Source organism: Rhinolophus sinicus, linkage group LG02 (assembly GCF_036562045.2).
Source record: "Rhinolophus sinicus isolate RSC01 linkage group LG02, ASM3656204v1, whole genome shotgun sequence".
NCBI classification, from domain to species: Eukaryota; Metazoa; Chordata; class Mammalia; order Chiroptera; family Rhinolophidae; genus Rhinolophus; species Rhinolophus sinicus.
The window spans coordinates 171,086,853-171,108,587 of NC_133752.1; the positions used below are offsets into that span (position 1 = coordinate 171,086,853).

At 37.2% G+C, this 21,735-nt stretch overlaps 1 protein-coding gene across 14 annotated transcripts in view; it reads left to right on the plus strand.

Moving 5' to 3' along the window:
- EPS8 (EGFR pathway substrate 8, signaling adaptor) overlaps nt 1-17,811 on the plus strand; it is a 166,456-nt gene extending 148,645 nt beyond the window's left edge. For 7 of the 14 annotated variants that reach the window (XM_019744787.2, XM_074325979.1, XM_019744786.2 and 4 more), the window contains 4 exons: nt 7,342-7,561; nt 13,779-13,959; nt 14,852-14,981; nt 16,532-17,811. In XM_019744787.2, the coding sequence (XP_019600346.2) occupies nt 7,342-7,561; nt 13,779-13,959; nt 14,852-14,981; nt 16,532-16,645 (645 nt within the window). In that variant the 3' untranslated portion in view covers nt 16,646-17,811. The remainder of the gene's footprint in view (nt 1-7,341; nt 7,562-13,778; nt 13,960-14,851; nt 14,982-16,531) is intronic. The other 7 variants (XM_074325972.1, XM_074325970.1, XM_074325974.1 and 4 more) reach the window with 1 other exon arrangement.
- The last annotated feature ends 3,924 nt before the right edge of the window (nt 17,812-21,735 follow it).

Genomic DNA, 21,735 nt, shown 5'->3' on the forward strand with positions numbered 1-21,735 from the left:
CATATGCTGAAAAGAGTGGTAGAGTGTATCCCGTTTTGAGCTCTCTGGACTGTTTTTAATATTTAACTCCTGATAAGCTATAAGAGAGACTATTCACAAAGGATATCCCCCTGTGAGCAGAAGACAAGAGTTTATATTTTAGGTGTTAGAAACAACTATCCAAGTTTGGTTTTATTTGTGCGCATGGTTGCTAGGAATGAGCAAACTGATAAAAAAAAAAGTACCTAAAACTTGTAAGTAATGTAAATTCTAAGTATTTCCTCACTCCTGAGATTTCCTACAGAGTTTAACCTATCCTATTTTTTCCTGTTCACTGTTCAGTCTTGACTTTTTCTTCACTTCTGATTCCTGCCTTGAGGCCAAGATGACTTTTCTGTTTCAAAGTTGCTTCTGTCTAAAAGCAAACCAAAACTATAAATACATATCATAGGAAGAGAGTACTTTTTGAGAACATAAACTCTATCCCTTCTTTCTTGAACAGAGCCTCATCTTATAGTTATGTCAACTTTGGTACAACCAAGAAGTGTTTTAAGTACTCACAAGTTTCAGGAGTTTGTTTTGCTACTTTATGTAAATAGAAACTTGTGGGGATTGCCTGTTTGGGCTGTTTCTTTTTAAACCTTTTAACACTGTATGATTGTCTTCTGAAAATTTTTAGATGCAACTCTGAATGCAGTGATGTATGTGGAAATGAGTGCAGAAACTCTGTGTGTGTGTGTGTGTGTGTGCGCGTGCATGCGTGTGTGTAGGTTGAGGGCCCTGCTTTTAACAGGTATTAAAAGCAATCTATTTTTTTAGTACTTCCTGAAAATTTTGGGCTGAGCCCAACAAAACCACCAAAATCTTATGAAATTTTAATAAGCAAGCTTGACAATCTGCCCTCTACTATCTGGCATGCATACTACTCTAAAAGGATTTCTATTCTCAAAGCCTTTCTCTCTCTCACACACGCACACATGCACACACACACACACACACACATATAAACATAATGATTAAAGATGGAAAAACAGCATCCTTGCAAATAAATGTCAATTATTTTATATCTCTACAACAGTGTTACCAGATATTTTTATGTAAAATATCTAACAAAACTCCTGCAGTTTCTTTCAGAGTGACAGTAATGGTACCACCATGTTTATGTAGATTGCAGTGATCCTAACGCCCTGACCTTAGAGAACTCCACTGGATCACAAGCAAAAGCACTTCTATGTCGTATTCATCTTCTCATTCATTCACTTGACAAATATTGATTGAGTGCCAGCATCTTGCACTGATAAACAGGGAAGACAGAAAGCCTGGCACTGAGGAGACCCTCCACGAAAGCCTGCTGTCCAGAACCCAGTCTGTGAGCCACCTGCCCTGGCTTTGCTCCTGCCTTTGCACTGGTGTTTTAGGAGCAGTGGCCCTCACTCTCCTCAGAAATGGCCTAACACATTTTCCCCGTCTCTTCCTTCCAATTATACCAGAATTTTGAAGAAATTTAAAGCAACTTCTTACAAAATCATTTTATTTCCCTGTTCTGTAGTACACAAAGATACCTAATGATTCACTGCTTCAACTTCCTTCCCATTTTCAGAGAGCAATGAGATTACATTCCAAGGTCGATAATGCCAGGGACCAGTGCTCAGGTTGTGTGCCAGGCATGGTTTAAGCACGTTGCAAATACTGATTCATTTAATTCCCACCACAATCTTTTGAAGTAGGCACGTTTCATTTCTGAGGAAACTAAGGTACAGAGAAGTAACTTGCCCACAACTACCCAGCCGCATGAGGAAAGCTCAGACGTTCCATGTTCTGATGTACTCAGCTAGCTTAGAAAAGATTGTCATCTCATTTTGTATAAGCATATAGTTTTTCACTGTGTCAGTGCTTAAAGGGACTTTTTCTTAGACTAGCTTTACCATGCACTGTGCTTTGATAAAAGTTGATCTGATCAGTCACCGTCCTTGAAATTGGACTTCTGCTTTATGCATCTTCTTGTTGGATTTCAATTCTTTTAATTTTTTTACAATTCAGGAAAATAATCTAAATTATATCATTCACTAAGTGTGTAGACATTTTGTGAATGGTGGGAATAAGGGAATTAAATGTAGACTATTTCCATGTAGCATCTATAAGTCACCCAGTGTTTTAAAAATGCACACAGTTGTGACTCTTCTTTCTTACCCTTATGTTTCCTGTAAGGAAGAAGTGTATATAAATAATGGCAACTCCTGGGGGAAGGACACAAAAGCAGCCTTTGCCTATTGTTCACACTTTGGGTTAGAAATTATCTGCTGATGGCAGGGATGCTAGTACCTGGCACCAGTAGTGAATAAGTGTTCAATTGCCACCTGATGTCCCTGAGAGTCCAGGCTATTTAATATCCTCAACTTTGGAGTGATTTTTAACAGTTTTGCAAAGACAGCCGTTTCCACCTAATGTGTTTCCCCCATGGCTTTAGCAAAATTTTAAAAAGAAAAGGGAGGGAGGTAATAAAGAATTTGTGAAAGATATGGAACATAAAATAAAAAGATTGAGTACAACTACTGGGAAAAGCAAGTAAATGCTTAGGAGAGATTATGGAAAAATGAAGATAAATGACATTTAATAAAAATTTTGTTGTAGAGTATTGTAGGGCTTTGTAGTAATTTAGGTGGGCAACAGATGGATATCCAGGGTGTTTTCTCCCCACCTGCAATCTACTTGCCACATAAAGTTGCCCATATTTCTTTTGACTTGATTCCCAGACCTCTAGCTCTGTGACTGTTTAGCTGCTGGAATCACCCTTTTGCTCGCATAGATTCTCATGCTGTATCCCAAGAACAGAGACCAACCTTCCCCCTCTATTATTTCTGATATACTCAAGGGCTTGACTAAAGGAGCCTTGTGTTTATTATTAATTATTAAGTCTATGTGCTTACTATTATTACTATAGATATTCTGACTCTACCAAGATACAAATAATTATAAATGTGTGGGCAGTGTGGTCCTGTGAATTCAATAGAAGTTTTTCTTCTGCCTTCTCTGTGTCTTAGCAAGAGATTTTATGATACTGTGGGAAAAGCCCCAGTCTAGGTCCTCGTAGATGAGGAATTCTAGTTCTGGTTCTGCCACTCACTAGCTGTGTGACCTTAAAGAAAGTATTTTATTTTTCCGTGCTCTAATTTGCTCAGCTGTGAAATGGAAGTGGTCAAGTCCCATGATCTCCACAATCCAGTCTGGATGTAAAATTTTGTTATTTTCTGTGTATATGTATAAATAGTCCTAAATTAAAAGTGGGAATATTTTCTACAGGTAACTACTAAACCACTAGCTCTACTAATTGCTCCCATGTTATGAATGCTCTTTTTCAAGCTCAGTGCAGACATTCAGATACCGCTGGACAGTGAGTGACCATTTTAGTAAAGATGTCTTTGTATTCATTCCAGCAGACCAACTTCCTGATAATACTCAGTTATTTAAAAAATGTTTAAATTAAGCTTAGAACACTCTACTCATCTATTCATTAGAGGTACGGTTGTTAGAAAAGGATGTTTACTTTTTATTCTGCCACACATGTTGACATTTTCCCAAATAAATCCCCACTTTCTCACTCTCTCTGTCTCTATATATGTACATATATATTACTGCCCAACACGCACATGTGCAAAATTATAAAATTTTCTGTTTAGATTGCTTATAAGTTTAAAACTAAAGTTCACTAAAACACACCATGATGTATATTTCATTTTGTAAACTCAGCTTTAAGAAAGAATTAATCTTACATTTAATGTACTCTAAGTATATTCTTTATAAGCTATAAGAATAAGGTGAACCTATATCTTACTATTTTAAAAACACAGTACTCTAATACACAAATAGTTACTGAAATACTCTATTCTGTTTACAGTTGCATGAGTCTATATAATTAGTTTTCCATGGCTAAATAAGAGTGATGGAAATTAATTATATATTTACAAGCTCTTTCACTGGTTGATTTGTGGGCAGGTAATTTGACTGTCAAAAACTAATTTGCTCAGATTTTCTGATATTTGATGTGAATTATAATTGATATTATTTTAGTGCCATCTCCTGTGTTAATTTTCTCATTTGATGTGATTTGCTCCATTTTCCTAATAGCAATTACTTGGCGAGCTGTCAGAGGTAACCCACATTTGTTCCCTCATGACACTTCTTTTTAATATAATTTTTTGGATTCAGTCTCTGGACTTAACACCCTCCAAATGTTCCAACTGTGCCTAGTTTTCACCACAGAGTTCCAAAGGGACCAAATTTAGAAAAAAAAAAAGTGTAGGTTAAAGTTTTAAGAACAGTTCATTTTTAATGGCTTTGTTGAGTTTGCTTGCATAATTTCCCCTTGAAGCAATGTCTTGCATGAATCAGGAGCTTATCTCTAAATAACTTTCTTTAATCCTGGAGAATTTCTACTCAGCTTTAGTGGCTAATGAAAAGTGACTCATGCCTATTTAATTATCAATAGAAAAGTAAATTTTCCATGGGGTCTAGTAATTCTGACTTCTTTCAGAGAAAGAGAAAAGGACAGATTTAGTTTTAAACAGAACTTTAAGTGTATTTGTGGGAGCTAAAAGGCAAGAGATAGGAAGTGACTGTTATGGTACAAAAATAGGTCCACCACGAAGGTGAGCAGTCATCCCAGTTTGTTCACAGCGGAGGGGTTTGTAGGGACGTGGTCCTTTCAGTGCTAATGCTGGAAGAGTCCTGGGAAAACTGCAAAGGGCTGCTCAAGGTTTCTGTTTTCGGCTCTGAAGCTTTAGTACCTTTGGGTCAAGAGAAGACAGTGAAAGGTACTTTTCTGCTATTCAAAACTTTCCATAAGCTGAGGGTACATTGGAATCTCCACCTCCAACCAAAATTAGCCAAGAGACAGAAATACTGAAGGGAAGAGCAGTAAATTGGATGTTAGGTAAAGGGGAGTGGAGAAGATGGGGAGGGACATAGAAAAATGAGTTCAAGAGTCAATACTGATCCTGTTTCCTCCACACCAAGAATGATAAATCAGTCTCCAAAGGAAAGCTGACTTGGTTGCCATTTCAGAAGAGGGTGGCCATTCCAGGGGTTGGAAGCATGAGACAGGAAGAGAGGATTAAGAAAAGGGGAAAATATGCAAGTAAATAAAATTCATGGCATAATTCATAAACATTTTTCATAGGGTCTCTCTATAATCAAACATTCGTATATAACATTTAAGCCTATTGTTAGGTGACACTGATAAAGTTGCATCATGTAGCAATGACAGAGGAATGAAACGAGGCACGGAAGATCTGCTGAGCCTCTCTCAGGCTTCATTGTGACAGTAATACACGGTGTATTCAGTTTTTCACAGGATTATTTGATGGATAGCAAAACACTAGCTGTTCTTGTTTTTATGAAAGGAGAAACTGTGAATCATATCATGGAATGCACAACTAATAGCATTTTTCATTTGGTTAAGCTTTAAACACAGCAATTTAAACTTTGACACTTCTGAAATCCTAATGTGAGAATTCACGAACCCTTCATGCAATTACGTACAAAGGACAGTCCTATGAAGGGAACACTGCATATATTTTAATCAGATGACTTTGGTGTGTGCTAAGTAGTACATTTTGGTGATGTTTGCTTTATTTTGATTTCTTTAAATATTTTATTGGCCCAAATATAGGAACATTGTTTTGTGGGGAATAATAGTAATGAAAATAAATAAATAAATAAATAAATAAATAAATAAATAAATAACTCTTTTATTTAATATATGAGAAATGTTTCTAGGCCTTGAATGCTGAGGGGTCAGCAATTTCAGTTTCTCTCTCATCTAATTCCATGGCTCTCGCTCCATGAAACACAACCCCCTGTTCCTTTCCTGCCTGCCTGCCTGCCTCCCTCGCTCCCCCTTCCACCGCCCTCCTTCCACTATCTACCAACATTATAAACACTTCTCTGAGTTCTGCTTTCATCCTTGTTTTATACCCTTCCCACCTTCTCCACCCACTGACGGGTGAGTGGTAGCATTTAAAGAGACAACAGAAAAGAACCAGGACTCCCTCCCACGCTGGTTTCCACAGGTGTAACTCATTTGCTGTGAAGGCGACTATGATGGTGGTGTGTTGTTTTTTGAGTAATGATTTAATTTAAAAGTGATATGTGTGTGTGGTGTGTATTTTTATGTTTTTGATCTCTGTGGAAATTGGGGAGGCCTCTTTTAAAATCAATATTACCTTATATTTGGGCCAATTTAAAAATGAAAAGTAAATATTGTTCTAACCAAAGAACCAGATTACCAAAAGGCCTGCTGTTTTGCATTTTATCTGCTAATCGTGAATGTTAGAATAATTAAAACTGTGCCAGTGCAGTATTGAAACTTTACCTAAATTATAAGGCCATTGCTCTGTGTCTTTGATTGTACCAAAAAAAAAAAAAGTGCCTTTTGAGAATTTGGAACTTGTTATAATGCAGTTATCTATTAGATAAAATTATTTCATTTAAAGTTTTAACTATTGTGTGTAGTTAATAGGGACTATACATAAACACTGTTTTATAATAGACTAACAACCATGATTTAAAAGTTAGTGAAAGTTAATGTGTATTCTATTACATCCACCTTTTTTAATACAAATCCCCACATGGCCTTTTTTCTTTTGAATTAGACTACCCCATTACCCTTACCACCATTCACCCCACAACATTCCTATTTTAACCAGGAAAATTTCTAATTTTAATTAATTAGCATTAAGATGATGGCACAAAGGGTTAAGACTTAAATAAATTAACATTTTAAAATTAGGTGTTTACTTTAAAGCACAATCCTTTTATCTACTGAAATATTTCCCCTCTTCTTAACAAATTGGAAACAGAATTAAACATTTTTGAATATAATATACATTTAAAAGAGTAAGTAATGTTTTATGCTGTTGATATTTAGACTTCCAGTACAATTAGAAGTTTTTATTATTGGAAATTATAAAATAATCAAAAATCTTTTGACCTACCATGGTTGTGTCTGATTCCAAGTTCAAGTTTAATTTTTTTGACCTTTGTTACTATTATTAATATTACTATTTGCTATTGGTATATCCTTTTGACTCCTTAATTAACATTTTGATTTTGAACAAATATGTAGAGTATGGTTTTTAAGTAGAGTGTGGTTTTATGATTTTGAGCAAATATGTAGAGATGGTTTTTAATGATTATTATACCATATAGGATGGAAGGTGTATATGTACACACACACACACATTTGCTATGGATTTCAAGTAAGTGTACAAATAAATAGCCAAAAATGCTTTTGAAGTATAATTTGTTTTTGTAGACTAAATTTATATTTTTACAATTTCAAATTAATTGTTTGTCTTTTTATAGAAGCAAAGGATGGAGCATGGTCCGAGACCAACCGACCCTCCCTCTGCTCCATCACCTCCTCCAACACCAGCTCCTGTCCCTGTCCCCCTCCCACCTTCTACTCCAGCACCTGTTCCTGTGGCAAAGGCCCCTGCAAATGTTACTCGTCAGAACAGCAGCTCCAGTGACGGTGGCAGTATTGTGCGAGATAGCCAGAGACACAAACAACTTCCTGTGGACCGTAAGTTTCTCAGGGAGGCAAAAGATACACAGTTCCTTCTGCAAATTAAAAGCACTGCTAAGTAAAATATTGTCTATTATTGGTTTTGCTGTTATAAAATATTATTAAATATAAATAATAGCCCTTTATACTTGCATGATACTTAAGAGATTGCAAAGGTTTTTACCTAGTTTCTCATCCTCCAAGTAATTCTGAGAAACAGGAAGTTCTTTCTATTCTCTAATGTATGTATTTCTACACATATTCCAATACATTGTGGTGGTTGAATGAAGATTCTGGAGCTAGATGTACTTGAGTATGTATAATGAAACATCACTTACTGGCTATTTGACCATCAACAATTTAATAATTCTCTCTATACTTCAATATCTAAAAAGTGGAGGGAAATAATACCTACTTCATAGGATAATTGTGAGGATTCAATGAGATAATGCATATAAAGCATTTAGATCAGTCGTCTTCAGCCAAATTTTACCCACCTACTCCCAGGATAGTTGGTATTATCTGGAGACATATTTTGATCACAGTTGGGTGGATGCTACTGCATCTAATAGGTGGAATACAGGTGGGTTTAGCAATGACCTACAATGAACAGGACACCCACCCTCCACCCCCAACAGAATTATCTGGTCCAAAAAGTCAATGGTGATGCTAATGATAGCAGCAAATAGTGACTGCCTGCTTGTAATGTGTCATATTGGTCAAAATCAGTCAAGGCTTTTCAACCTCAGCTCCCTTGACATTTCTATATACAAGCAAACTAGGTTAACAGAATCAGCCTGCCCATAGCAGTTTCAACTTTACCCACCAAATTTAGATTGCATGTGATTTAGACTTCAACTTCGTTTATTCATAAATTTAAATTTGATTTTTCATATGAATGATTTCTATTAAAACCAGATTTAAAAAAATGGGGAAAATGACACTATGGCCAACTTTGGATTATTGTTAGTACTTGGAACAGCAGAGTTATAATTTGAAAACAAAGTAATTCTAAGATACTATAATTTTTATTTTGTTTTACCTTATAGTGCACGGCTGACCTATTTAATCTTCAAATTATGGTGTGTTTTTTAATGTTATAAAAAATTACTTTGCTTTACCTATACCTGGCATATAAAATTCGTAGAAAACCAGAGTTGGGAAGATATTTCCTCAATATGATAAAAGTGCATAAAGAGTGTGGGTGCGAAAAGGATATATTTCATTCTCTCAATCTGGCCTCTCCTGGACTCAGTTCTGGGTTCTTTGCTCCATAAACACACTTTGACTGTAGATGATCAATCTCTTTCCATTTCTTTCAATACTATCTATGTTGATGAAAAAGACATGATTCCAATATTTGTCTTCATATCAAATCTCATCTGACATCCAGATAAAGGTATTGAACTACTCAGATTTGATGCTTAAGATTCACGTTCAAAACCAAATTACTGAATCTTTCACTCCCATTTTACCCTACTGTTTTTCTCATCTCAGTAAATCATAGCCACATCTATTCAGTTGTGGTCATTCTTGATAAATTACAAAATAAAAAAAGAAAACACTAAAACTATTACTATTTAATTGTTTTAGAAATTCTAGTTAAATGCATGAAGCTTAAGCCTACTTCTATACATTATTATCTCTCCCAAGGTATAGCCGATTTAAAATCACCTCCTTATGTATATCTTGACCTTATCAAAAAAACTAATGGAAAAATGAAGTTTTGGGAAAACAATGAACTCTTTATGTGCAGCAAAAGCAACTGTCTGTGTGTCTCTGTATGTATGAGAACGTGTAAGTGTGTATAAATATGCTACTAAATTTAAAAAACTGTGTATTTTTTTTAAGATGCTTATAATTTTTTCAAAGACACTAAAGACATAGTTTTGAGATGAGAAAGTGCTATGTTTTTTATTGATTTCCCTAAGGAAAAGTTTCCTGTAACAAATGACTGTTCTCTCTTCATTCTTACCACAAGTTTATAACATTTCCCTTTTTTGATACGTCAGCACAGTAATCTTTGACACTGTGGCACTCTTTTTCCAGGCGTAGGATCAGAGTTCATAAGCATCCAGTCCCTGTTTGGAACAGGCTGTGGGTTGGGACAGTTTGTTCTTTGTCCTAGTCTAAGAAACTAAGAATAACCTAATGGGAAAGATGCATTGTTAGAATACTTGAAAGATAGAGAACTCTCCTGATAATAGCGACCCATCATTTTCAAGTCTGTTTTTCATAACTGAAAGGTGACATCGGTATATAAAATATAGTATCTCTCCCAAAATTAACACATGTATTTGCTTCCTTAAAATAATAAAACTTTGCATTTATTTATTATAGAGTTCTTTTTAAAGATATATCAAAAGTATAGTTGGACATTAAATAAATATGTTTCTTTTTATATAGCAAGCTTTTTTTGTTTGTTTGTTTTCCCAATAGCTTTTCTTGAGCACGTTTGGAGAACATTTTTTCTGGATGAATGTTTGGGCTTCTGAACAGTATAGTATCAGATAGACATGTTTGTTTATTGGCAGCCAGCTTTCTCTCAAAATACGCCTATTATGCTACCTATATTCTCTGCTTACTACCTAGATTTGTGATAAAAATAAAATGGAAGGAACTATAAAATGAATACTCACTCATAAAATGTTACCAAATAGCCACAAACAAGGAACAAAGTCAAAACGACTGCTTTTAAAATGTAACAAGTAGCAAGAGCCAGACTCCTTTTGCTGAGGTGTAACTTTGGTTGCCTATTCAAACGAGCTGCTTGGAGCCGTGTCATCTAAGCTTTTCAAATTGATTTATCACAGGGTTCAAACGCTTCTCCCCTTATCACTTTTGACGATATCAATGCTTTGGTTGTTTTGTATTTTTTCCTCTTCCTTTGAAACATTAGACCTTATTATTTGAGTTTAATCCTTTGTAATCAGAAGTGTTACTTTAGAAAGGGGTATAAAGTGAGTCTGGTTTGTTGTGTACTAGAACATTGCAAGTGGAAACCAAAAGCCAGGAGCACATTACAAGAGGTTTTTGTACTCACGGGAAGACAGTTATGCTGTGCACTGCAGACGATCGTTACTGGCTAAGTCAGTAGATAAGGAACTAAAACTTTCAGTGTGGTGGTATTTTTTCCTTTTTAGTCCTTTGAGATGTACTCGTGTGCTGTGTGGCAGTATGATGTAGTGATTTTAAAGAGTTAACAAATGAAATGCATGTGGTGTATTACTTAAATATAACACTAGTATTCCCTCTCACTCTGCTAGCCTCCTCATTCTTCCTCCCTCCCTCTCTCCCTGCCTCCCTTCCTTTCTTTTATTTACTTTTCTTTAGACTTTTTCTTCAAAATGTTTCTGAATACTTGAAGCATTAAAAAAAAAATTTAGACTGAGATAACACTACATGATTATTTCACACTTTCTTATTTCCCAGGGACATCAAACACTCTAAAGCACTCTCCCTGGGGAAAAAAAAAAAAGATCATAGAACAATGGTCACCAAACCTCCCTTAGTGACCAGGTCATTTCCACTTGCCAAGTTAATCAGTTAAGTAGAGTACCATATCAGTTCTTTGAAGTTAATCCTTGAAGGTTTACAAATAATGTATCTGTGTGTGTGTGTGTGTGTGTGTGTGTGTGTGTGTGTGTGTGTATTTTTACACCTTTTCCACAAGTGTAAAATGGGTAGGGGAGAGGGATAGTGGGTAATTTAATTAAAACAGTTTCAGTGATTATGGCCATAAAACAGCCATGACTTCAAAGTTTTTTAAAAAAAGTTCTAGCTAAATTCTGCTACTAATTAGCAATGTGATTTTAGGAGTTTGTACATGATAGTTTTTGAAGTCTCTCAGTGAAAAATGTCAGCAGAATGCCTCCTTATTCATTTATTCAGTGATCATTTCCTAAATCCTACACTGTTCCACATGTTGCAGGTTAAGTAAACAGAATAGGCAAAACTCCCTTTTCTCATCAGGCATGTATTTTAATGAAAGAAGATAGATAAATAAGCAATGAGGTGACAAATATTAGGAAGTGCTAAGTGGTATGGAGAAGAATAAAGTCTGTGACTAGGGAGTGCTATTGGGGAGGGGGTTGCAGTTTTAAATGCGGGACATGGAGAGGAGGAGAAGAGTGGACCGTGTGGGTATGTGGGTGGAACGCATCCAGGCAAGGTTTTTAGATATGAAAAGCACCAGGGAAGCCATTGTGAGCCAGAGTCGTAGAGGCACCCGGGAGGAGAGGCGTGGAGGTCACCTAGGGTCTTTTCCGGGAGTAGTTTGGATCACGTGGGAAGGTTTGGAGCAGAAGACTTGCAGTATCTGACTTACATTTTAAAAGGATCATTTTACCTGTTGCGTTCAGAAAAGATTGAAGAGCAGGGGTGGGAGTGGGTTGGTGGAGAGTGGAAGCAGGGAGACCTGTAAATAGGCTAGTAGCTTAGACCAAGCTGGTAACAGAAAAAAGTGGAGTGAACTAATTGGATTTTTAGTATATTTCGATGGTAGGGTTAACAGGATTTAATGATAGATTGGACGTAATTGTGGACAAAGGGGACTCGGCATAGCTCCTTGGTATTTTGCTAGAAGAACTAGAAAAATAGAATTATCATTAACTAAATTGGGATGTCTAGCATAAAGCAAACTTCAGGAAGAAGATAAGCAGTACAGATTTGGACGTGTTATATTTGAGCTATCTAATAGACATCTACCTGAATACATGCTGTAGACAGCTGGCATAGGGGATCTAAAGGAACAGTCTGGACTGGAGAAATCATTTTGGTAGTCATCAGCTTTGAAATGGCATTTCAAGCCAAGAGACTTGTCCCATGTCACTGGTGGAGTGAGTGCAGGCAGAGGGGAGACCCAAGGATTGTTTGTTCCCTGGAGTACTTATAACATTACTCAGTTAGGGAGATGAGAATATTCAGAAAAGGATACTGAGAAGGAGAGGCCAGGGAGAAAGGAAGAAAATCAGGGGCAGTCGTGTCCTGAAGGCCACAAAAGGAAAGTGTTTCAAGGGGAGGCACCTTCTTCAGATGGTGCTGATGGATTCAGTGAGACAAGGACTGGGAATTGACCACTGACATTGAGCAAGATGTAGTGGAGGGAGGGGGCCAAAGCCCAATGGCAATGAATTTAAGAGAAAATTGGAGAACAGGACTTGGAGTCAGTTAGTACAGACAGCTTTTCAGAGTTTTGCTGAAAGTGTTGCAGAGAAATGGGCAGTAGCTAGGAGGGGACATGGGGTCAAGAAAGAGCTTACTTGAAGGTGAGGGAAAAAAATAACAAAATAACAGCATGTTTGTAAGCTGATGGAATAAATCAGAAAAAGGACAACAGGTTAAGTAGGTGAGAAATTACTGTCAAAGTATTTAAATAGAGGATATGGGGTGTAGTGTACACCCCATAGAAGGGTTGGCCTTAAGAGCGTGAGAACAGCTCATCTGTGATGTAATAGGACGGAGAATGGCGGCATGTATGTGGAAAGTGCTGGGAGGGGAGGAGAACTGCTAGGAGAATTTATGGAGGTTCTCCTCTAACTTCTTTATTTTTTTTCAGAAATTAGGAAAGTGAGCTCATCAAGCCCAGGGTAAGGTGGGGAATAGGTGTTGGAGGTTTGCAGAGGAAAAAGGTATCAGATACTTGTATAACAGTGGCACTTACATGGTCTAGGTTTTGGACAGGATTTCTCCACCTGAGCCCTATTGACATTTGGGGCTGGATAATTCTCTGTTGTAGAGAATGACCTGTGCATTGTAAAATGTTTTGTGTATCCCACCCCAACTGTGACATCCAAAAGTGTCTCCAGCCATTCCCAGATGTCCCCTGGGGTCACAGATTCCCCCAGTTGAAACCACTGGCCTAAGAAAATGTATAGTATGACTGTCAGGGAGCATTAACCTCCCCGCTGATTCATGAATTGAAAATGAGATCATTCAGCATTGTTGTGTTATACTCAGAGTGCAGGTGCAGGCACAGAATAAACAGAAAGTTAGATTTAACAAGGGTTGAGGTTTTGCCAAATGAGTACAATGAAGAGCGAGGAGGAGAAGAGCTAGGGAGTGAATTTAATAAATGTTCATAGAACTTATTACTGAGTGAGGATGAAAGTGAGGAAAGACAGTAGGAGCACTAGATTATCATTCCTATGAGGTCAAAGAATTATTGGCATTGGGGTTTTAGAGAGAGTGACATATGAGGAGTTTCTAAACTAACCTACTCCCTGTCGGCCTCCAGGAAGGAAATCTCAGATGGAGGAAGTGCAGGATGAGCTCATCCACAGACTGACCATTGGCCGGAGTGCCGCCCAGAAGAAGTTCCATGTGCCACGGCAGAACGTGCCAGTTGTCAATATCACTTACGACTCCACACCAGACGATGTGAAGACGTGGTTACAGTCAAAGGGGTTCAGCCCTGTGTACGTCCCTCTGCGAGTCCTTTACAGTTCTGTGTGTAAACATGCATCGTTTTCACTTTCGTCACTAAGATGTCACAAGTGACTCTTTAAAAATATAAGAGCCCAAACTGCATTTATTTCATGCTCAGAGAATGACTGTAGCTATTTATAGCTAAAAAAATAAGTGGAAGAAGCAGCAATAACTATCATTTATTTGATGGCACCCCATTTTTCTAGGTGGTGGTGTCTGTTTATCTTTGGTCCCTTTAGGAAACTGTCAGCAGCTTTGAGGCCAGTAGCTTTCTTTCTCGTCCTCGGGTTACACAGGGTAGGACTAGGCCTTAGCTAGACTCCCCAGGCTGTACAGAATGTATAACAGCATGTTTCTGTCTGCTGCAGTATATGATTCCAAACAAATAAAAGAGTCCAGGCAAATAAAAAATAGATATCATTACCTATCGTAGATGATAATCTAATAGGGCTTTTCCTTTATCTATAATCTAAAAATTTGTTAAGAGTTTATGTCTATGATACAATAAACTATTTGAATAATACATATTAAAGGAAACTTGAATATTAGAAACTCACTTACCCAGCATGACTGAAAAATGAGACACACTGGTTAGTGAATTGCCTGGTTGCTAGAAAGCTATCTGTTCCTCCTATGGAACACCAAATTGCAAGGAATGGGTACTAAACAATAATGATACTGAACCCAGATGGCTCCTATGACGCTTCCTAATCAGTGTTCCGTGCCACTGTCCTGACTGAGCACTGTGGTACCATTCTCTGAGTTCCAGTGAGAGGAACACTTAGAAAAGAGAGGTTATGGCAGGACCACAAATTATTCTTTCCTTTTTTCTAGACAATATTTTTAACACTCTATTTCTTTTTCTTTCTTTTGTTTTTTTAGGACTGTCAATAGCCTTGGAGTATTAAATGGTGCACAACTTTTCTCTCTCAATAAAGATGAGCTGAAGACAGTCTGCCCAGAAGGAGCCAGAGTGTTTAACCAAATCACTGTGCAGAAAGCTGCGTTAGAGGTACGACCTGTCAACCTCAGGTGGTGGTCTGTAGTTGTCAAGAGTGTGAACTGCAGATTGAAAGCTCTGACATCATCTGTTTACATCCGTATTGGTCAATTTCCCTTTCATACAGAGCTGAATTAAATTTGACTCAGCTTTTGTAATTTGTCACTGGAGACCATCAATGACCATTAGCAGGGAGTTTAATTTGTTATAAATGCTCGTGTAACATGAAGCTTGAGCATATCCTTTTGGACATTTAATGAAAAGCCTAGCATTCTTATTTTATATGCATTATCTACTTAATTTTGAGAGAGTAGTAGACATTCACTTCTGAGTGAGTAAATGCCGCAATAGGCCAGAATTCTCTTCCCTGTCCTTGATATTTAGTGTGGAAATTCTAGTAGGTTGGAAGTTATAAGATCTTAAAACCCTAGCTGTGTGTCTTAGGCCTGATTATCCATCTAAATAATCAGAATATTAGGTAGGGATCATGAAAATAGGGAGCCCTGAAGAGTAATTAATTAGTCATAGTTGTCTGTAAAGAAGCAGGACAGTAAATGTTTTCTAGATTTGATACACTTAAGCTTCTAGTATCCTACTCTATTTAAAATGGGCTTTGTAAGGATAGTAGTTTCCAACTGTTGTATCTCACAGCTCTTAATAGCTTTCATGAAAATTATACTTGGACTCAAAAGGATATAGGCTTTGGCATGAAACTGATACATAATTATCTCTAGTAGGTATATTATATAAATTCAATAGTTAAATAACTCAGAGTAAAATAGCTTCATGCATCCAACCCTGTAACTATTCTCAGTCAGGAGAAATTCTGTTTCCCTTGGAAATTTTTCCTATGACATTTACCTTGGTGATTCAATATTAGGCTTTCTGCATATTGATCATGAATAAGGATTATAACTTTTCTGAGGCAGTTTTATTACCCTGGTAATACATTCTAATTTTGTTGACGGTGTATGAATGACTTCTTAAGGGTATGGCAGAGGTGTTCCATATTGCCAACATTGCTGAACTCCTTCAGTGCGGACTCCCTGTCTTTGTCATTTGCCCTCACTGCCCACTTCCTCGGGGTCTCTTGGTCCTGTTCCTCTGGTTGTGAATTTCCCACTGTATAGAGGGAAGCTCGGGGTATTCTGAGCCTAATCTTTGGGCCTCGGTTAGAATCCCACAAAGGGAGCTGAGTATCTTGCTTGAGCCAAAGAGGGTTCTTTGATAATTTCCATCTTATTATGCTTATTGTGCACATATCTTCTTCCTCCCAGGGACTCTAGAGCAGTCAACATACATTATTGATTTATCTTTATCATGTTCAAGTGAAAGGCATGGTGGATGAACTTTCTTAGGACACTTTATAAATGAAAAAATTATTAATGTGATATGTTAGGGAAGTCCAAAAGCGTCATTTATATGAACGGCAGCTTTCCCTTTTCCTCCAAAAGATACTAGAAGAAAAAACACAAGACTTTTACCCTGAGCTGTTTGATTATGTGACCTGCAGTCTGCACAAACCAGTAACCATCATGTCTGCACCATGTTTATTTTTTCAGGATAGCAGTGGCAGCTCCGAGTTGCAAGAAATCATGCGAAGACGACAGGAAAAAATCAGTGCTGCTGCTAGTGATTCAGGAGTGGAGTCTTTTGACGAGGGAAGCAGTCACTAATTTCTTCAGATGTTTGTTTTTAAACTCCGTTTAAATTTTTGGCATTATTCCAACGTGCTTTGTTTTAAGAAGCCATGAAGAGAATGTCAAATTCTTATCTCTTGGTACACTTAATTCATCGCCATAAAGTAACAATGCAAACATAAGTAAGCAGAGGACTTGCTTCTGGGCCCGTTATTTTTACTAAAACTGAAAATTTTTCAATAGAATTTTTTGACCTTGCAAAATATTTTGTTTACTAAGGTGAGGTTTCCTTTTTCAGATTATTTCATCCTCATCTCAATGTATAAGCAAGCATTTTTCTTTTGACAGTGGTGAATTCTTTTTTTTGCAACAAAGCGAACATACTGCCCATAAATCAAAATCTCAAAATCTAAACAGTTCCCGTTTTGCCTGTGACCATGATATCTGTCATTCATGGTGTAGCTTACTTTAGCCTCTGCATACTTAGGTCTCTTGTTTGACATACTCAGTGATAGACTATTTCAATTTATTTAAAGTTCTTAATGCCAACAGTTTTTAAAAAATCAAAACATTTAATGAACTGTAGAATGCAACAAGGCCTTGGACATGCAAATATAAACCTATGGAGCATTCCCAAGACATGTTAGTTGTCATGGCTCTGTTGATTACAATTCCTTGTATAGTTGTATTTTGATTTAGTTTATATTTGACTTATTATCTATTCTGTGTTCTTACATATGAGAAAGCACAAGCGGAAAAGAGGTCACATATATTCAAAATCTGTCACAGGAAGTAGCCTGCAGTGGTGTGAGTTACAGTATTTTGCTTCATAAAGGTCTCAGTTCTGAATATTGATATTAGTAGTTAAAAGGAAATTGGGGCCATTTTGTGTGCTTATCTGTATCAAGTTTTTCTGGTAATAAGAAACACTTAATTTACACATATGTTAATCCTGTGAAAGATTCTAGATATAGAAAAGAAAGACATTTAACCTTCAACAAATGTTATTTTTGGAAACAATTTTTGTCATTAAATGTTATATTATTTCACATATATAAAACAGATGTTATGTAAGAATGTTGTATATTTTAACATAAATCCATTTAGAGAGATTATCTAGATTCATTAATTTTCATAGTGCCTTTTTCACATGAGTCAGCTGGAAAGTCTGCAATAAACAGTATTTGCTGTATGTTAACAAATGGCTTCTCTCTCGTTGGCAAAAGGTTATCTTTGGTATGTAGACTGAGAATCAAGGTTGAGTGGAATGGGAAAAACAGAGGCTCATCCCCCTCCCCTTTTTTTCCAGTGTATATTTGAGTCGGTAGAATACTTTCTTCAATTATTTCTGTTTTTCCATCTCTCTTATTTCATCCTATTTTCCTTCTACTGTCTAGTCACAGTTGGTCACAGTAGTAAAAACACATTTACAGAGCACTTATGATGAATAAGTGCTTCCACAGAAGTGCTTTATTTAGATACCTACCATAACTCCGCAAGTTGTATTTTATAGATGAGGAAATTTTCCCCAAATCATGAGGGATATGTGAGTCTCTCATCTTCTATTTCTCAGTCTCTCCATAATATTGTCCCTGGAACAAAGTGAAGCAAACATGTGAATGGTGAATAATTACTGTAGATCTTTTCCGTTTCATAAGTACTGATACACAATTATAACTTAGCCTTTATTGGAAATCTCTGAAAATGTAGGGATAAGACAATACAAAATAAGAAGATGTATTAAAAGAACCTGAATGTAATGTACCATATTTCCCCCAAAATAAGACTGGGTCTTATATTAATTTTTGCTCCAAAAGACGCATTAGGGCTTATTTTCAGGAGATGTCTTATTTTTTCATGTACAACAATCTATATTTATTCATGTACAACAATCTACATTTATTCAAATACAGTCATGTCATCTTCTGGAACATCATCATAACTCTCCAAACCCCGAATTCCAGCTTGAATTTCTTGTGACTCCATTTCCTGTAGAAACATTGGCTCCAATCTCTCCTTAAATGAGCACATCTTGTCCATGTAGCCTGCTTGTAGTGCATTGGCAACACAACTGTCAGTGATTTTATCCCATGAATTCTTCACTTCACGAACTCTTGCAGGCTAAGCTTCACAAAGTTTCCATGCTGATTTCTCTCCATTCTATTTTCAATGTAGTCATTGATTTCCATACACAAATGGTCCTTGAATGGCTTGTTTATTGCAATATCAAGAGTCTGGAGATAGGCAGTCATTCCTGCGGGAATCATTATTTGATCTCTCTGCAAGGAACGTCTTCATGTCTTTAGTGTGGTGAGTGTTAGCTGAATCCCAGACTAGCAGACCTCTTTAGCCACCTTGCAAAACAAGTGGCAGCATTAAATCGACCCACTTCCTTATAACTGCTTGTGTGCACCAGGCTTTTTCGGTTTCAAGAACATAAATGCCTGAAACACGTTCAACCTTATCTTTCTTGACCTTAGCGATGATTAGAGGTGGGGCTTTCTTTCCATCCAGACAAATTGCCAAAATACAGGTAACACATGCACTTTTGTAACCAATAGAGGGAATGTAGATTGATGAGGCACCCCTCTGATCAATTGTCATTTGAGATCCTTGGCCCATAAACACTGCAGTTTCATCCACAGCAATCCTTTGGAGAGCTGGTATTTAGAAAAGTCGATGCCATCAACAAAAGACCTGAATGGAAGTGCACGTTTAATAACTTCAGTATCTTCCAGCTTGAACAGTGTTGTCGATCTTAGAGACAGTTCATATCGCTGAAGGAAGCCATCCAGTCAGTGTTGTGGTGCTTTGAATTCTTCGGGGGATACTTCTAACTGGTATCATTGCAAGGACAAATGCTTGAATATCAGCCCTATGCACAACCAAAGCCTTTGCTCTTCTGTCAGCAATTCAGCAATCCACTCATAGATGATGTCTTCCCGCTCAGGAAATAATGGTGGCCGACCTGATCCTCACCTGCGCTTCTTAGCATTTCCCTCTTCCAACTGTTGACTGAGGTTACCGTACTCTGCTTGCCATTTTTGGATCATTCAGAGATCCAACTTCTCTTTGCAGAAAGCCGTAAGATTCTTGCCCTGGGAGTCCTCCACGATTTCTTTCTTGTACTTGACGGAATAGCTCTTTCTTTTCGCAGTCATCTTGTCTGGGGGTCAAAGTATTATTCCCTTTAAATCTACCATTAAATCAAGTGTTAATTGAAGACTTATGAGACAGGAGTGGCAACAAAAATGATGACAGTTAATGAATGATGGTCCACACAAAAGTGACAAAAAATTGCAGGCACCAAAATTCAGAAAATGTTTCTTTATTTCACACAAGTGCATTGAGTACATCCATTACAACACATGACATGTTGAATTATGAAGGTTCATATTAGACACAACCACGTCTGTTGGTTATCAAGTGCACACGTTATTTGTGCATTGTGTCTGTATTCCTATTGGTTATTAGGCAATTAGTCTCGAATTAATCTGTTTACATAGGCATTTACCTCTTGTCCAAAGGCGCGCACTTGAGTATTTACAAATACTTAATTATAATTTATATTATCATTTATTTTAAGTATTAATGTCAATATATTTATATTTAATTATATATTAATGTTATTATTTTATAATTCAATACGTCCGTTGTGTGTTGCAGTGGAAGTACTAAATGTGTCTGTCTGGCTGACGATCTTAACTAGGGCTTATTTTGGGGGTATGGCTTATATTACGAGCATTCTGAAGAATCATGTGAGGGCTTATTTTTCGGTTAGGTCTTATTTTGGGGGAAATATGGTAGCATATCTGATATTTTTAAAATTTGTATAATTTATAAGTATATCTCTATGCTATAAAATTTGAAAGGAAAATGTCACAGGGGTGGTATTTGTAGGAAGAAGTTACCTCCATCAGAGTTATGGGGACAAAGAGTTGGGATTAATGGAATTCAGAATCTTGAGGGAGAGGCACCACAGAGTTTGGATTCTGACACCTGGATCCTAAGGTACCACTTGGTCACTGGTACCTGAGAAGTTTGGAGGAAAGTCCCCACAGCTGGTAAATAAATTTCTGAGAAGGGGACACAGCCTAACTGGTGCTGTTGCCTCAGGAATTCAGAAAAGAATTCATGTGAGAGAATAGTTCAGTAGGTTGATGGAGCCGGGACCCAAACCTCTGGGGAGAGCATGCCAGCCAGCTGGTACTTGAATTTCTAAGGCTGCTTCTGGGAGTGTGGAGAAAACCAAACATGCCTGGGACATACTGGGAATCAATTATTACTTAATATGTTAAAGAACCGTTATTAGGGTGATGTTGATAGGAACAGGAATTAAAACAGGAGGGAGCAAGTCTTTCATTCCCCCTCTAGCTTCCCATTTCTCTGTTGTACACTCTTTAGGCAGCCTCTATTGGACAAAGCCCCACATCACAAAGATGAGAATAAAGGGGTGGATTTGAAACAGAGAAAAGCTCAATAACGCATTCCAACTCTGTCTACTTAACCTATATATTTATTCTTCTATACACATTTGAAATGACATACAATAATAAAATGTGTGCTTTTACCTAACAGGATGCAGTCATCCTCTGTTATTTAAACAGTATTTAACGTAAAGACTTGATTAAACAGGTATAAAAAGAGCACTGAGACATCACAGAGGTAGTCTCCTACCCCTCAGGCTGGCAGAACGCAGGGAGGGGTTGGGTGTATCATTATTTGGAAGGGTCATAGGAAGCCTGGACTCAGACTCTTTGGAGGAGGCACTGAGGAGCACAGAGGAGAGATACTCTGTTCAGCTGGGACAGACCCTGGAAGAGAGGAATCTGCACAGTTGGGGCTGGTATCTCTGAGGGGGTGAAATGATGGTGGTTCTGAAAATGTAGAGGAAAAACATGGAAATTAGAATCACCTACTGTTACCAGAATCAACTACCACTGCCAAAGTGGACATCTCTTCACTAGTGTTAAGCCATGTGATTATGGTGTGGCCTTTGTATGGTTTTCTTCGTGTTTCTTGTTCTTAGTGTTTATTGAGCTTCTTGGAACTGTGGGAATACAACTTTTATTACATTTGGTAAAATTTCAGCAATTGTTACTTCATTTTTTTTTTTTCTGTCCCTC